The 18176-nt window shown below is 41.1% G+C and overlaps 2 protein-coding genes across 2 annotated transcripts in view; one reads left to right on the plus strand and one right to left on the minus strand.

Annotated features, from left to right (window-relative positions):
- Nucleotides 1–7061, plus strand: part of lmbr1 (limb development membrane protein 1) — a 34402-nt gene extending 27341 nt beyond the window's left edge. The window contains exons 13-17 of the mRNA XM_084566137.1: nt 67–140; nt 391–481; nt 1158–1224; nt 4041–4202; nt 5273–7061. Coding sequence (XP_084422263.1) covers nt 67–140; nt 391–481; nt 1158–1224; nt 4041–4202; nt 5273–5358 — 480 coding nt within the window. The 3' untranslated portion in view covers nt 5359–7061. The remainder of the gene's footprint in view (nt 1–66; nt 141–390; nt 482–1157; nt 1225–4040; nt 4203–5272) is intronic.
- A 920-nt stretch (nt 7062–7981) lies between these two features.
- rnf32 (ring finger protein 32) lies at nt 7982–17842 on the minus strand (the record flags this gene model as incomplete). Its single annotated transcript, XM_084566658.1, has 7 exons — nt 7982–8754; nt 9517–9684; nt 12662–12770; nt 13198–13355; nt 14640–14782; nt 14858–15089; nt 17744–17842. The coding sequence occupies 7 exons, from the start codon at nt 17840–17842 to the stop codon at nt 8515–8517; spliced, it is 1149 nt and encodes a 382-aa protein (XP_084422784.1). The 3' UTR covers nt 7982–8514.
- Nucleotides 17843–18176: the final 334 nt, after the last annotated feature.

An 18176-nucleotide genomic window follows, 5' to 3' on the forward strand; every position in this document is an offset into this window, starting at 1 on the left:
GTGTTGTTTGTGTGTAATGATGTCGATTAATATTTTTTTTTTCTTGTATGTTTCTCCATCCTGCAGGACCGAGGCATTGGGAACACCTCTTTGTCCACTTTTGGTGTGGCTCAGGCAGTGCTGGAGATCATCCTCATGTTGTATCCTTTGAGTGACCTCCCCTTTGTCTGTGGCCGGAGTAGCATGCTCCATGGCCAAGAGCAACATTGTCAAGGCAGCTTTGTTTACCCAGGACATCGTTAAGCCGGAAACCTTCCAGAAAACATGTTGTGCTGTTTCGTCACCTTTTATCGTAGCTAAAAGGGCGCAGCCTTGGAACACATAAAAAAAATAAAAAATGACTGAATGTTTTGCAAAGTGTTTTTGGTCCTTGATTGATTTGCTGAACAGCTACTTGATGGTGTCTTCTGTCGTTGGCTTCTACAGCCTGCGTGTCTTTGAAGGACTCACTCCCAGGAAGGATGACACAACCATGACAACGGTAAAGATGGGATGGAAGGAGTGGGAGTGGGGTGAAGTGGGGGCAAGGGTGCTGAAACTGCTCCTGAGGTGCTGATGTGTTTGGGCCCCCCTGTGTTTCATCTATTTCCTTTTTCTTTTTTTTTTCTTCTTCTTTTTAAACCCCTATCGCTCCCGCCCTTCTCTCTACTCTGAACTCCTACTGCTCGCAAATGTTTTCTTCAGGGCCCCTCAATAGCTTTAGTTGATCTGTTCAATATTTGTTTGTGGGTTGCGTAAACACTGGCAAAGTGCAAGCTCCTTTCTTGTACATCAGAGGGAGAGAGGGTTTTTTTTTTTGTGGGAGAGGGGGGGGAGTAGAGGATGTGTGCTCTGCTCAGCCCACAGTGGCACCCATTCACTTGGTAATGAGTTTGGGAGTGGTGAGGCTTGTTAACTAGCCATGACGCTTCAGTGAAAGGACTTGAAAGGACAATAGAGGGAACCTGGTAATGAGCAACTTCAGAGGTACTAATTGTCTAATATGTGGAACCAATTTAACATCAAGTGGTGCGTGTATATGTGTGGGCACATCATGACTAAAACTGCAATTTGTGCTTTTCTTCTCACACTTATCATGGTGTTCTCCCTTAAAAATATCACGTTATGTGCTTGAGAGATCTGAAATCTGACATGTGACTACTTGGTCTTATTTGTAGATCATTGGGTGCTGTGTGTCTATCTTGGTCCTGAGTTCAGCTCTACCAGTGATGTCCAGAACTCTGGGTGAGTATGTTATTTTGTAAGGCCTGTGTTAGAGATTGTGTACATGTTTATTTCATAAATCACACCTAATGTTTGTGTAAAGATCAAGTTTATCCACTAAAGCTGTAGCTTCTGTAGCAAGTTAGTCTTAAGACTGGAAACGACATGCAAAAACGGCTATTCTTTAGCTCTCTGAAAGTAACACAATCAATCAGCCAGCACATGTAAAAATCATATATATATTTTTTAAATTTACTTTTTATTTTTTGATTCAGCCCAAAAGTTCACAGAGATAAAAGAGTGCCACGGCCAGTAGTGACACATTTTATCTCCTTTTGTTTTGTCCATGCAAACACCAGAGCCAACTCTCTAAGCCAAGAAGTGGCCTTGCACACCTGGCGTAAACATACATTTTTGGATAAATCTAAGAAACAAGATATAACACGTTGATTAGTAAGCATTACAGGAGCTGGTGTCTGACTGATATGTAGTTCACTGAACCGAAATATTGTCGGCACAAACGACCGGAAAGCGCCAACTGTCCCTTCCCCAAAGCCATTTCTCCGTACCACCACCAACACCAGGTCATAGGAGTTGAATTCTCCTATAGTTTCCCATAGTGACGTTAGAAAGGAGCACAGAGAGAAAGGGTAAAAATGACAGGAGTAGCACCATCACAATGGCACTAATAAACATGCAGAGTGCAGAGCACAGCTGTTTAAATAGCGATATGTGTGTATGCGAGTATGTGTGTGAGAGACCAACAGAGTGGGAGAATGGGACGGAGCGAGCATACAGTGACTCACTGGGAGCTTTACAAAATATCAACAGGTTCTGCTTTGTGACACTGAATAGATGAAAAGGAATAAATGCATGAGACAGAGTTGAAGAGAAAAGGCCTCCCAGCAAAAGATTTAAAAAAAAAAAAAAAAAAGACATGTGGAGAGTTGAGTGTGACGAAGTGAGATGTTAAGAGACAAGAAAGGGTTTTGTGTGTTGACGTGAGGCGTTTTTTGTGTGTGTCAGTGGGGGAAACACGCACACGCAGAAAAGGAAACTGTACCACCACGCAAAACTGTGCTCATTGTGTGTATGTAGTGACGAATATCGTCGTGCAACAAATGTATATTATGACCAGTTCCCACTCAGGTAACGGTTGTTTGGCGACTCCCAACAGAAAGATCACTTTCATGTTGGTGAGTGGCTGAAATTACTGCTTAGTGTTAAAAAAAAAAAAAAAAAAAAAGGTGTTTCTATGTGTCTTGAGAGCAGGTCTGACGAACGAAATCAGATGGTTGAGCAGTATGTTTTGTTTGCTGACATAAGCAGCCTCTTAAATTGAGCATAATCCTACTGTACCATATGACCCTGATAAATCAGACCTGTCTCTTTGGTGAATGACCATCAGCATTTTAATGTCTACAACTGTACTGCCTCTACACTCCTGACATTTAAGACGGTGTTTTTTCCCCTCCAATTAGATTTTCTCAAATTACTGAACCAAGATCAAAACCTTTGGCATTAGAAATGAATTTAGCCAGACCACAGTGGTTAGCCGTATCGACTGGGGTCTCCATCATCTCTTCCTCTGACTCTTCGCAGGCAATTTTGTTAAAGGTCCTTGATGCTTGCCAAACTGCTTACTGCGGCTGTAAATACATCTCTCCAGACACCGAATCGATTGACCAATCTAATTGACGACAGAGGTTGTGAAGATGTTACAGAGAAGTCCAGAGGCTAAGGCTTCTTCGCTCTGATGCATCTGAATATGACTTCTGGACTTGAGATATTGATTCAGTAATTCCCTTGATCAATGCTAAAAATTAACGCAGCAAAAAAGACATCATTAATAACAGAAATAGAAATGAACAGCAGTTTATTGAAAGCTCAATTATCTCCCTACATTACTTTGTTATTGGATGTCAGAGCTAGGCTATCCTAGAGAGCAGGAACACATGGATTAGAAGGCCAGAATGGATAAACAGAAAAACAATAGAGCGTTGATGGCTTTCCAGGCAGCATGTGATCAGCTGGGGCAGATGGTTTGAAATTGGCCTAGCGGTGTGGAGCTAAGAGGGGCATGTGTGACCTTTTTTTTTTTTGGTGGCTACTTTTTGTTTGGCCAGGCAGTGTGTTTGGGTTGAAATCTGCTAGGAATTGTGTAACCGCTCAGTTCCATGGAACCGTACAAGATTGTGCCTGTTTGCTGTTTGAATTAGTTGAAGTCGTTAGCTCAGAAGCTGACTCAGGTGGATGTGTGGACAGGTGATCATGAATCTGTGAGAGATGTGGGTGTGGCTTTCATTTTTGTACCTCCGTACTCCGACAAAATGAAACCACAAAATGCTGTATGTCCATGGGGCTGATCAAGGACCCAAAATACAACACAGCCGTTCTAATCAGTTATGAGGAGTCACTTAATTTAATATTTGGTTTTAAACTTCTTAATGATGAGATTATTCTTGTAGCTCACATGAAATTGTTTTTGTACATAAGCCCTTCTTTCAGATTGGGCTTTTTTACTTGTTGAGAGAGGGACCACTGGAGAGAGACACTTTCAAAGTGCCTAAACTGCAGACAGAACAGACATTCCTAAATTGTGTGCTGGGAAGAATTCTGCTTATGAACACAATACTTATCTTGTCAAATGGGGCCTTGGGAAAAAACACTGTCCTTTGTTTTTTTTAGAGTGTAGTTTATTTTTTGGAGTTGCAGTTTCAACATCAGGGGGAATAATTTAGACACTGTCATCTGCCTCTGAAGAGTTATTACACATTTTTAATGAATGTTAACTGGATTTCTAACCCAGGAATATGTTGTCTTTTTCTCGTTCACAGGCATCACCAGGTTTGACCTGTTGGGAGACTTTGGGAGGTTTAATTGGCTGGGAAACTTTTACATTGTTCTTTCATACAACCTGCTGTTTGCGGTCGTGACGACACTTTGTCTTGTGAGAAAATTCACTTCAGCGGTACGGGAAGAGCTCCTAAAGGCTTTAGGTAAGTGTATCTTTATGTTATAACACAGCACAACGTATTCTTTGCAGTGTCTGACAAATGGTCCATCATTGGGTATGAGAATGTTGCCTGGTCGTTACCATCCTACGTTTCCGCCCGAAATTTGATTTCGGTCTGGCACGGAGTCTGGCCAAATTGCACTTCCACGGTTCGCGTGTAACCGTGCGGTCCGCGCCAATCAGCGAACAGTTGAGTGATGACGCGGAACTCGCATGCCGAGTTGCTTGTAGTCCAGCGAAGCTTGTAGTTCAACAGCATAGCAACAATGGCGACGGAGGAAGAGACGCTAGAAGCCATCCGCGAAGTTGTCTCAACTCTCGAGAGCATCACGGAATTAAAACCAGAACAAGAGGCTTGTCTTGTCAATTTTATAAATGGCAAGGACGTCGTAGCTCTCCTTCCAACTGGCTTTGGGAAAAGTTTGATTTATTTAACTGGAAGCGGAAGTGGTAAGCGTAAGAGCCTGAACTCCGGCGCACAATATACGTCATTACCAAACGTTGCTGATTGGTTAAGGGAACTCCAATGATTTTAAACCTCAAAATAAGCATCCACCCATTACGGAGACAGATTCCTATTACACTGGGCCAGACTAACGTGCCAGACCGAAATCAAATTTCGGGCGGAAACGTAGGATGGTAACGACCAGGCTAATGAGAATGTACAGCAATCTGCAAATAACTTTGACTTCTGAATTTCATCCAGATATTGTATCCACAAAGGTTTTGGTTTTAAACATCCACTCCAACTCCAACCTACTCTGTGGTTTTGTAGAAAGAAAGTTATTTCTCTCAGATAGCATAACCTGGGTGACAAACTAGAAGAAATTGCTTTAATAGACAATGTGCTGCGAAACTGACGAGTGACAGAGGATGGGGCTAGTCTCAAAGGCTTGTGGTGACAGGTCCTGGATGTTTGATACACAGGGTGGGATAGGGTTAGAGGATGTCAGACAGAGGCACTGAGGAGGAAAAAGGGACATCAATACCTCTGTCTAAGTGAAAGTCTGAAGCTTTGTAATGAGATTTTCTGCCTTATCTCCCACTGCCCAGGTCTGGATAAATTGCAACTGTCAAACAGCCCAACAGACCCTGAATCTGGGAAGCTCTCAGCCAACGGGCATCAGAAAACTCTGTAAAACGTCGATAGATCAACACACGCACGCACACACACACACATACACACATACATGTTAGCACAGCCAAAGGGAGATTTCGACAGTACTGCCTGACTCCTGAAAGGTGAAAAGGATTGGAAGGAACTTAATAAACCCAGGCAGTGTCTGACGGATGCTGCAAATGGAGGCTGAGAGCAATTTAGCTTCGTGACATTCCATCCTCTGCGTCTCGGATGGAAGCTGGGACAGAGCCAGGGCTGAGACTGAGGAGTGAAATAGACTGGCATCACTGCAGTGACCTTGATGTTGACCTCAACCACGACTGTGACTTCAAACCACCCATCACTTGCTTCAGGGGCATTCTTCCCTCCCAGCTTTTGCTACCTGGTATTCTCCTACAACCTGTACACCGCTGCACTAGACAAAAGCAGATGAAATGATGCACCTTTTTTTTTTTAATATCCGGCTCTGCTCGGTAAATAACCCTCCCCCCCCCCACACACAATTCAGTAAGATTTTTTTCTATACGTCAGTAAGTTGCACTAGAAATGAATGGTCTTTAATTGTTGGTTTTTGATTGTTACGTGAACTGAGGCATGATGCGGTGTCAGTTTTGGTCTCAAAATGTGAAAATAACAAAATGTGCTTTGTGAAGCATGAAAATAAGTCATTCATTCATTACAGCCAGTACATAAATCAGCATCAGTACAGCTCTCATTATATGCATTGGCACTGTCATTCTTAATTACAGGTGTAGGGATTTTAGCACTCCTGTTGTCCTTCATCTTTTTATCTGGCTTTACTTAAGTGCGCTTTAACTTTATTGATGATGTCATTAGTTTGTATGAAGTAGGGTAAGAACTGTTTTTAGGTGCTCTAGATTTGACTGGAGCTACTCTACAAATGGCTTCAGCTCCAATGAGCAGATTGATGTAGTGCATTTGAAGCTAATCCTAAGGTTAAAGTTTTTATGCACATGCATTTGTTTTGCTTATTCCTCCTTCCCAAAAAAATTGCAGGGCACAGAAATTTGTTTCATTATGTAAATGTTGTATTTACATGTACATATTAAATCGTGTTTCATACCTCTTTTGCATTATTTGGATGTAAATACTGGGCACTGACCCACTGAGGGTCTGAATCACTAGGTATTCTGTATTTTGTTGTAAATATATACAATAATAAAAAATAAAAAACAAATCATCTAATGCAAACCTACAACAGTCTTCACCCACAAAATGCACGAGTGAAGCCGGGAGAAAAACTTGGTGACTCAGGCCCCTTTACATGTTGTTGTATCGCTGCATAATCTTCTGAACTGTGATGTTCTTTGTCTCCAGAACCACCTTAAATGCCTTACAAGCATCTCGAGGCTCATTGTTAAGGTTGTTTCTTGTTGTGTGGAGGTTATGCTCATGTACCTATGTGTACATGTTCAGTGTGAGTCTTCAGACAGTTCCACTGTGATTCCCTGTATGCCACTGAGTAGTCTAAAGCCAGCCAGGTGTAACACGTTTCTTTTTGCCATGAATGTTGTCACAGCGGCTTCATTTTGAGACTCATTCATTACCAATGAAACTTGAGTACTTGGATGGACAGAGTGGAGTGATCTGATGTTATTTTTCATTTGTGTTACAGTAGATGTCATGTGTTTTCACAGTAACTAAAACAACATGATGATCATAAGAAGAAAGGAATAATTAATATATATCATTTGAAATGTTTGTTTCTTGGTACAGGTCATTTCTTACATTAAAAACTTTATTATAAAAGACTGAATTTAAAGAAATTTACATCTTAAATCATAAAAGTCAGTGATGTCAGCTTCTCCAATCGGACCTGAGGATGTTTTGTAAAGGCTGCTCTAAAACATCATTACAAAATGAATCCAAAGCAGCGTGATGTTTTTCATTTTCAAACACGTGATGTAAGCAGAGCAGGTTTACCAACATTTTGTACTAGCAGAAAAAGAATTAGTAGATATTTGTTCTTTTGGTTGTCTGCCATTTGTTTCCCAAGTGTGCACAGCTATTTTACTGGTAGATCAGACAACAATATTCTATGGATACTGTGAAAAATCAAGATTGCACCTAAGCAATGGCAAATCAGAAAGGATGATACTGTAACTTGGCAAAAGATAATTATAAGTCTTAATCTAGATGAGCTACAGTAGCTACTAGAGTGTTCAAGACTTATCAAAGTTGTGCAACTGTACTCTGGGATACCTGGCAGAGAACTGTCACACACATGATTAAAAGAACTATAAGTCATTATCATATTCCTCGTAGTCGCTTCTGAAGAGATTCTGAAGGGCCATTTTCTAGGTTGCCTTTACAGTACATCTCTGTGTTGCGTGGAAGTTTCCAAAGCTGAGAGTTGGCCTGAGTGGTAAATGAAGCAGCTTTTATTTCTGTCCATTCGTCAGTCGGTGTCTGCATGTCATTTTTGGTACATGTTTTGTGAATGTATTTTTTTACAATTTCTCAGTTTGCTAAATGTTATATTATTTTTGATGTTTGTGTGTTTGCAAATAAAACAATGCTCTGACGTCTTTTCAGGTTTCATTGTGACATCTGGGACATGAGTGGTGGTACTATGAAAATTTAGGGAAATGGACTAGAAGGAGTTAGATCAGAGGTGCTGTCATACCTTCGTCATCTTATATTATCATCATTAAACCTAATAATGTGGTGAAATGTGTAATATTGCTTTTGCATTTCGGAAAAAAGATCCTTCAGTTTCTTGCAGAGTTAGACGACAAGCTCCAAAGTCTGCTCATGTCTGAGGATTAAATATGAAGCTGGAGCTAGCAGACAATTAGCTTAGCATAAAGACTAACTTTGTTCAATCGTTTAAAACAAAAACAACGTATCAGCACACAAATGTAAAGATGTGGAGATGCATGTTGCCGGGTGCAACTTATTGCAGCTATTTTTAAACTTGTTATATCCTGTAGAGAGCTAGGCTAGTTGTTTACTCCTATTTCCCATCTTTATGCAAAGCTAACCACCCTCCAGCTCCGGCCTTATACTAAATGCTTGGACAAGTGATTATAAATTTGTCATCTAACTCTGTATAAAAGTGAAGCACGTTTTCCGAAATCAGCAACTATTCCTGTAACTTTGTCGCTTTAAGACGAAAGAAATACAACTACATGGAATAATCTAAACTACCTGATTAGATGATTTTTTTGCGGTAGGCAGATCTGCACAGTGGACATGAAGGTCTGGTATCTGGAGTGAAGGTGGTGAAGGTCTCGAAAGCCTCTAGACATTGCTGGTGGAAAAGGTGGGAACAGGACAGGAGAACGGTGCTTCTGCGCTGTTGAAGGCTGGAGCTGCTGGACTGCGTTGGGAGCCTGGGATTGCTCAGTGCAGTCAGGCAGATGGGACAGTCCCAGACACCTCTCTGAATAACCTGTCAAAAGTTTGAAGCAATCGATATTACATCTCTGGCTAATCATCTATTTAGGAACATGAGAGGATACTCTATGTATTTGTTTGGGGTGATTAAACACGAGGTGATAACATGTTTATCAATGATCCTTATAAAAACAAAGCATGCACGACTCTACCAAAGACAGTTTCCTCTATTTGGGAGCCAACGTGCCTCACTGTTAAATGTTTCATAACGAGCTGCACTCCGCTTTATAGAGTTTGCACCCGTGAAAAAGGTGCAAGGTATGTGTTGAAAGCACATTCACTGTTTGATACTTCATGTCAAGGCTGAGCCACTCCTGCCTTGCGCTCAACCTTTTCACACCAGATAAAGAGAGGAAAAAAAAAAAAAAGAAGAAACAGACATCTCCTTTGCACACACCCCACCCCCTCTATGGAAAATGGTACCGACTGCAATGAAAGCCAACAATGGAGCCTTATGGAACAGCAAATCTTAATGTCTTTTCAGTTCCTCCACAGTAGTCTGGGCGATGAAAAGCCTGCCGTGCATTATCAGACTTGCTCATGTTTTTTGTAAACACAGAGGATTATTAGCCTTCTCGTTCACATTCATTTGGTAAAGTGAATGATCACCTCTGGAGGGATATTTACTTTCTATATAGCAGCTGTGATGCTGCCGTCTCCATGCAAGCATTAACATGTCAAGGCAAAGGCAAGCCTGGAAGAATCAGACTGGGATTAGATATTTTTATGGTTCAGCAGAGTGTATCTTGTTTCTGACCTGGCTCTTTATTTGGTCCCAGTCGTTCTCCTGAGGTTCAGAGACGCTCTTTCTCTCCAGCTGCTGGAACACTCGTCTGCTTGATGACAGTGAGCGGTCGATATCACTCAGAAAAGCCTCCGTGTCGGTGTGACAGTATCGGACAAAGCTGTCATTCAACTCCTGCAACTAATTAGAAAAACCATTTTAGTGGCACAAAGGATGCGAACGTTTCGTTCAGATGCACAATAGAGTCGTGTTTTTCGGCGCAGGCTAATTGTGTGTGTGTATTGTAATGGCTGAGGCACGCTGACAGGGTACAGTTGTTAAACAGCCAGATCAATACAGTCACGTCTCCCACTAACATGGAGAATTAATGGAAACCAGTAAAAAAAGGAAGACAGAGCTGGGAAACATGGAAACACACACATCACTGACACTCACACAAGCATGTTCTCTCTTCAGTCTTGTACACACTGTTAGTGTGTGCCAGTTAAACACTAACGGCTCAAGATAAAGTGTCATGGAATTACCAATCTGCCATATTTCTGCACCAATTTAGCCAGCAGGTCTACACACCCAGACATAGCTCACATCTTTCAGCTCAGGGCTGTACCTACGACAAAAGTCCTCTTTAAATATGAGCATATTAACAACCTGGTGAGAGTGTATATAGCACATATTTTATAGCAGTTTCTGTAGATTTAACTACTTTGAGATATATAAAAGATTAGTTTTTTCTCCATGTGAATGTTACCTCATAGTGTGGAGACTTTTTGGTATCTGGGTATTTTTTCCTGAGGAGGTATCTTAATAAGGACATCTGGACTCTGGGTCTCTGTCTCTACGACCCTGACTCTAGGATTTTCTACATTTTCTGGTGCACCCGATCAACTATTCCATTCTCAAATTGACTATTTTTAAAAGACTTCTCTCTGCTGTCTTTGTACCCAGATATCATCTGTCTTCTCTCATTTACAGTGGCTGTTGCTAGGCAACAATTAAAAAAACTTGGTTAATGAAACAATGGGGAGGCTGTATATATATTGTATACGGTATATAAAAAGATCTATGCAACTGACCACAGATTTGTGCACGTAACAAAAACAGCAACATCCTTGCACATTATAACAAACCATCATTACAGAAATGTATATATTAACGAGTATTTTTTGTCTATAAATCTGTCACAGTTTGAATTTGCATCTTAAAACATTTCTTTTGATTGATCAGTAGTCCAAAATCTAAAACTACGTCGCTGACGGAGTGTCAACCAGTTGCGCAGAAGATTAGTAATTACCTCGACATGTTACTGAGATTATCCTCAGCACGTGCTTGCACATATGTGCTTGTTTTCTTTATGAAGCACACACACAAATACAAACTCTATCCCTTAGCTTGTCACAGAGACATCAGAATTACTTTACAGCTAGGTTTTTATCACTAATTAAACAACTGTTAACCATTCGGATGGAGGGTTTTATGTGCTTGGCTGACTTTTCGACAGTCAAGGCAAACAGTACAGCCTCTGGTGAACTTTGCCTTGCTCCACAGTCGATGCGGACCAGAAAGGACTCAGGGGAAGTTGAGGTGCACGCGTTATCTCACGGCAATCCATCTAGATGTCGGTACTGTCTCCCTTAATGTGTTGACTTAGGGTCGGACCGCCGAAACACAGCAAAAATTGAAAGCTGGGCATCGGGACAAGCAGATAAGAATTCAGAAACCGAACTGATATCTGAATGTTTTTTACAGGGAACACCTGTGGCTTCATGGTACAAAGATGTTTTATTGCCTTCTGCTATCATGACTAAAACTCAAAGAATAGGTTTCTCCATCTCGTACAGGTCCCAGCTTAGCACTAACACGCCTGTTTGCATTACAGTCAGCTAAGCAAATAAGTCTTCCACTTGAGAATCAAGTCAATCAGACCTGTCAGCGCTGTGCTGCGCAGCTCTTGAAGATCATCCTCGGTGTGACAAAAGATAGGAGACAATCTCATGACCACCCACAACCGCTGAATCACACAACTTGAATGTAAAGTCTTTGACACAGTCTATGACTCCATCCTGAGAATGTGTAGCTGGACATGGCCTAATGTGTTGGAACAGAGTTAATTGGCTCAGTAAATGCTGTGCCTTTGTTTACGCGACATATTAAGGCTGGGTTTATAGGTGAGATGATGGAGACTGACAGGGGGATGGGTACGACAGTCTGACCCTTGCAACACATGGGAAGTGTAAGTGTGACTTTAGCTTAATCAGCCTCTTTGAAGCCCAGGAGCACTCTGTATGATTGCAACACTCCACAAAGGAATAAATAGCACCTGGCAACACAGTGGACATACATGTGTTGGAGCTAGTTGGAAAGGAGGGTCACTGAATTATTTTCCAGGGGAAACTACTCTATACCACTAAAAGACCAATGCTTTGTGAAGAGAAATGTTGACCAGTGTAGTCTTTGGTCATTCAAGGCCTCAGCTGGGGGAGGTTCACTAGGTGGCAATGTTCCCTTTTCCTGAAAACCACCATGAAGGCAACACAGCATCAGAGTCGAACGACCCCATCCGCTGGCTGGACCAATGGTTGGACACTTCTAAATATTTTCCCCATCAAGTCCAGTCGTTGCATGATTTATAGCTTTAAAAGAGGACAAATCTTGAAATGACAACCTGTGTCAAGTATTCAAACACCACGGTCAACTTCTTCACCTCTTCACCTTCTTCGATCCATCTAAGTAACAGGACAACATACACGCACCAGACACATATAGATGGATGAAGGACTCCCAAACATGCACAGCAGACATTGTGCTGTTGTCTTGACCCTGGAATTTCTAGACTGTTTGACTAAAACACAAAACTCTCTCCACATTAGTGGACAAACAGTGCATGATTCACAAAACATCAAAGGTGCTCGAGAGGGTGAGAGCAGGTGAAGGTGTGTGTGTGTAGGCTAGCGCCGGGGTCAGTGAGTCCCTGAAACCGACATCTCAACCCTCGAGATGTGATGTTCGTCACAGACGTTATTTGACCGACAAAACAATCAAAGAATGTCAAAGAGGAAAATGTAGGGGGGAAAAGGCTGGAGGAATACAAATGCTCTTCAATCAAAGTGATCTTAAGTAGGTTTGAAGTGATTGCTGCAGGATCTAAGACAAAACTCACCCTGGCTTCGAAAAACTTGCGCCTCTGCTCTTTGTCTTTTGGACGGACGGTTTTCTTGACATGTCTGTACCATTTTCGAGCAACGTAGCCTCGCCAGTATGCTTGAATCCTACACACAAAACATAATAACAGTAATCAGATAATCTACTTAAAAATGCATGCAAAAACATGTTCCAGGAAAATGATTGCCATGTTTCTGTGAAGCCATTAGCATCTTATTAGTACAAATGAGAAGAGCGTTGCTGAACTCTCACATATTATAAGTGCCATCTCCACTTTAAAACGTAAGGCACACAGTTTTATTGTAACAAAATGTGCTAAATAAAGAAACATGCATTTACTTTCCTTGTTTTATTATAGTTTTTTTACCGCAGCACACAGTCAACATTTGTTTCAATGTGACCCTTGATTGTGTAATTCGATAGTCTTCTAGTTTAATATGCAAATACTACTAGAAATATTGGATTACAGCACATATGTCTATTAATTTGTGTATTTAAGTATTAATGTAATTATTCCTGGTTCAGTATCTGTACCTGGTGGCACACTGATGTCTGAAAAGGCGCGCTGCATCATGGATCACACGTGTTTCGTACTGATCTCTTCTGCACATTGGGCAGCACTTCCTCCCAGAAAACCTCTCAAAGGCCTGCAGACATGCTCTGTGGAAGACGTGAGAGCAAGACAGCAACACCTAAAAAGCAGAACACATACAATGGATCTGATAAAGGACTCTAAACTAATCTTCGAGTTTAGATATTATAGTTTAATTGACTATATGAGTAGCCGCGTCTCCTGCTTTGAGGATACTGAACGTGTATTGGCTTTAAATATTTTTAAGTGCTTCGAACATATATAGAGTGAATAGGGGAGGTCTAAGCCAGGCTAAATCTGTGTGTATTCGTGCACATATGTGAATGTCTGTATCTGCCTTTCAGTGTTATTTGCCAAGAGGATAGAAGGAGTCAGCATGGCCCCCAGTGGGCCAACTGGGACCTGGACTATAGCCTCCTTCTACCTGTGAGAGGGACTCTTTTATCGTCTGAATGGAGACAACCAAAGCTATGGGGCTTGGCACACAGACCAGTTTACTCAGATCTCTAGAGGGCAAGGGGGGGCATATTGATTTCCCATTGTTTTTGGCCTGACCAACACACTCCATCACCAGTGAAAGGGCCCCCTGCAGTGTACAATTTCCAGGAGCTCGACAAGCCATTAGACCAGAGAGAAATTTCACATCTCTCTCTCTGCTCTAAGGCTACAGGCTGCATTCAGTCATACAATATAGAAATGAAAAACTAATGGATAGCAGGGGAACGTCTTCTGTTTTAAATCTTTTACAAACAATTTGTGGTTAGTATTAAAATAATATGAGCTGGACAAGAGAAGCAAATATTTTAGTCCACAAAACAGATTCAGTACAAGTGCTGCTGTAAGCATTTTTAACTGTCATATTAATTCCTGAATGCGACACAAGATTGTACGATTCCATTGTTACAATATGAAGGAAAATGCCAAATCAACAAAGATTCCGTCTTGTCACTTTCTCTTGTTAGCAGGCTCTAATTAACTTTTTTCCCCCCCTGACTCAAACTAATATTTACACGTGCATCTATGGCAACTGTGCTTTGTGAGGCCGCCTATTCTAGTCCTGCATTCTTGAGGAGATTGGCATCTTAAAAGGGGATCGGAAAGGTGTAAAAGACTGAATGACCCTCACAGTAACACACTGATTGCTACATCATCACGTCACAGTTGAGTTCCAAGGCAGTATGGGTAAATTTGTACAGTTGTCTACACAGATTAGAATATACAGGAACTGCAGGGGAGAGGGAAGGCAAAGGGGGGGTTGCTTTGTTCGTGTGTCAATGGGTGTATACGGAAACAGAGGTTTCCCTGAGGACAGACACAGAAAACACGTAAGAAGAAAAGAGCTCTTTCGCAGAGAATTAACACTAGCTACCGTGTTGGGGAATACCTGAGGCTGGAGTCGAAACTCCTCCCTGCATATTGCACAAGGCTGAGCTGATTCCTCTTGCTGAACAGACCTCGCCTTGACCTGAGTCCACTCGTATTCTGTTAGTCTCTCTCCAGGGGAGGCCACCAGACCCAACTTCTGAGCTAAAAGAAAAATGCTGGTTATATATTTATAAGTCATATGAGAAAGCCTTTTTCAAGATACCATGTTTGTTCTACCTAATGTTAAAGGAGGTGGAGCAGGATCAAGCACATATTCTCTCTCTTCTTGCCCATGTCGAGGCTTCTCTTCCACTCTCTCTCTTGCTTTTGGATATTTGGATGCTTTCCTGGTGCGCCTCAGAAAAGGGTCAGAAAGTGAGAAATCTGGATGCAGCAGGGTCCGTGTTAAATGGTCTTGGAAGGCAACTGACGTGATCACCAATTTGTTGTCCGTTTTGGACTTCAGGCTCTGTAAAATATGTTCACCGCTGCAGTTTTATTAAAAGATGCATAACTGCAACTTGGACAAAGCAGCAAATGTAGACTTATTTATTTCAATCAGGGTGAGTAAAAAGCAATACATAAAATAAATGTGTTCTGAACCATACTGTCTACACCAAATAACAGTAAAATGTGGGTATAAATTACAGCATGGCCAAATGGAAAATGTTTTAATTGCCAAAGATAATTCACTGGTGCAGCAATTATTGTGTCAGGGAAATTACTTTACTTACAAAGAGCACATCTATTTTCTGGCTTTCCTAAAGAACGTCTAACCTAATTATACACAGAGACGAATTAATATATCGGTTATTTTTTTTTTTTTACCGCGCTGCATTTTCAACACAACCGCATGAAGTTTAGATGACACAGGTGTTTGCTAACTACCTCATTAAGCTAACAGGTGCAAAGCACAAAACGGGGTAATTTAGTCCAGCTAACGGCTTTGGCTTACAGTCTGCAATTAATAACCCCGGACATAGTCTCTGCACAGATAAGAAGAAAACTAAATGTTCAAACTAGTAAGTTTTTTTGATTAGTAAATTCGTAAAGTGGGTTTAATAGGAGCTGAAATCCAAACCTTCCGTATTTCCATCCTATCAACAGTGTTTGAGTGGTTACCAGGTAACCAGTCCCCGCCACTAGCGTCACCACCACCGAGTCTCATCGCTGCCTCTGATTGGCTCACAGTATCTCCTCATTTGATTGGTTATTTTTCATTACATTCATTTAATTGTGTGAAGTATTTGACGTCTTTATTTGAGTCTGTAAAAGCCTCTCTATGTTACATGTCAATATTATTCATTTTAACATGTCCACAACAAGTGAGTGCTGTATTGTAGTTTAACTTTAAACCTTTAAATACATATAAAAAGAGTAAGGTACTTTGTATCTGCTTGAGTTATTCCATTTTCTTCCTTTATCATTTCATGACTCTAAATTATGGTCCCTTTTTACTCCATTAGAATACATTTAACTGTCAGCTATAGTTATTAATTACCCAACAATAAACATTAATAATAAAACAATTAAAACCTAATTTGACTACAATATAATTATGCAGTTTACTTATTCATAAAATAATGAAAAATAACATATACATGCCATATATATACAATGTTGATTGTGTCTTAATTAATTCACTTATTTCTGATTATGTTTTTCTGATTTAATTTGAGATTTAAGAGAATATTTTGGTACTATTGTATAGGTGTTTTTATTAAAGCTACAAATCTCCATGCAAAGACTTTGAAAACGACATGTCTCAATCTCACTAATGATTATTTTATTGTCAGGGAGTTGTCAGTGATTAGTTGGAACATGACCAAAGGAGGAACGTCTATGTGTCTAGGTGACTCACCGAGCTGTCGTCAGAGTCGACACTCAACAAAGCTAAGCTGCTCATACCTGTGCTGTGAGCTAAGGGATCCCTCCCAGGTCAGCCTTACATGGAAAACCATGCACACAAACACACAGTACAAGCCGTCTCTTTTTGTGAGCCTGATGAAAAGTTTGCTTTATTTCTCACATACAAGGCGGGGGTGAGCGACTTTTAAAATGCTTTGCAGCCTTGATTGACTTTGATGTGCTCAGTCAGAATCGGTGAAAACAGATGGCCGAGGAGAGGGCTAACGGTGAGGCCTGTCAATCTAGGGAGTCCTCTAAGAAAACAAAGTGAAGACCTGGCTCTGGGAGAGGAGGAAACCCCTGAGCTTCTCAAGAGGCTGCCACATTCTTGAGATTAGGGCAAGAAAAACGTAGACCACTGCTGTTAATGCCCCAGACAAAGGCATGGAACAATTTATTAGTTAAGAATTCAAGCTCAGAGCTCAATCAAAGGCCTGTCGTCCACAATGCCAGACTTGGGGCTTTGGTTTGTTGTTTTAAGTAAATAATCATGCTTAAAAGATACAGCAAAGATGGGGCTCAAGTCCCCCATAAAGCCTGCATTCTTCCAACTGTCATCAGAATGGATTTTGGTGCGCGCTTTTATTTTCAGCAGGGTCGCTGTTTGTCTTTTTCTTTATGAATACCATTTTAAAGAGCTTTTTATTTAACTTTCTTCCCCCTGGACCTCTTTGCCTGATCTGTGGTATTTTTGAAAAGACAACTCACCTTGACGTGCAAAGAGCTGATGACTTAAGCGTGAGGTTAAAAAAAAAAGAAAAAGAAAAAAGCTGTCCTAGCGAGTCCTTTGCAAATTTGCACGGACAACAGGTTGAAAAGGAAAATTATCCGTCAGCTCTTGGTGCTAAGTGAAGTAGAGCTGCCAAGATTTTCAACAAAATTGATTCATCTCACCAACACCATGCTATGATTAATACTAGGGTAAATACATGAGAGTAAATGCACAACATTTTCCGGATATTGAGTCAGTTCATGCTCGTAAAACTGGTCCGTGTCCATACATCATACCCTGTGATATATTGCATTGTTGTCAAATGAGTAATTGCTGTGAGATATAGATGAGAGAGGGCAGCCCATAATGGTTAATTAACAATTATGTCAGCCAGTGAGATGACCAGGAGACCAATCACTTTGATAGGAGACAGTGGAGGGGAACAGAAATCAAATTATTTTATGACTTGACCCATAATGCTTCTCTAACATGACTTTAATCACTCCATGGTGCATAGGAGTCCCCCATGGCTGTCTGGGAGCGAACAAGTCGGGAGTGGAGGACAGCGAGGCTTCACTATTTGCCGTTATCTCCTGCGTCATTGCTGAGTAAGTAAGCTATAAAAGAACACAGCCATCATTACAGCCGTTTGGTTGCTTTTCAGGGAGATGGAGCTCCTAATGATTAGACATGTCCTTTGTAAATGAAATACAAATCACCCCAGGCTTTTGGTTTTACTTCATTTACTAAGTGCTACATTACCTCATACTTTGGACCTAACAATGGATTTCCTATAAATCTCCCGGTAGTTGAAATGATGAAGGGGCTCACATATCACGAAATGTGCCAGTGCTTATTAGCACTTGAGAAGTTATTGATCGGGGATTTTGATTAATGTCCGCTGTGGGCTATGGTGGCATTCAGAGGCCGACGGAG

Source organism: Chelon labrosus (genome assembly GCF_963514085.1).
Source record: "Chelon labrosus genome assembly, chromosome: 18".
Taxonomy (NCBI): Eukaryota; Metazoa; Chordata; class Actinopteri; order Mugiliformes; family Mugilidae; genus Chelon; species Chelon labrosus.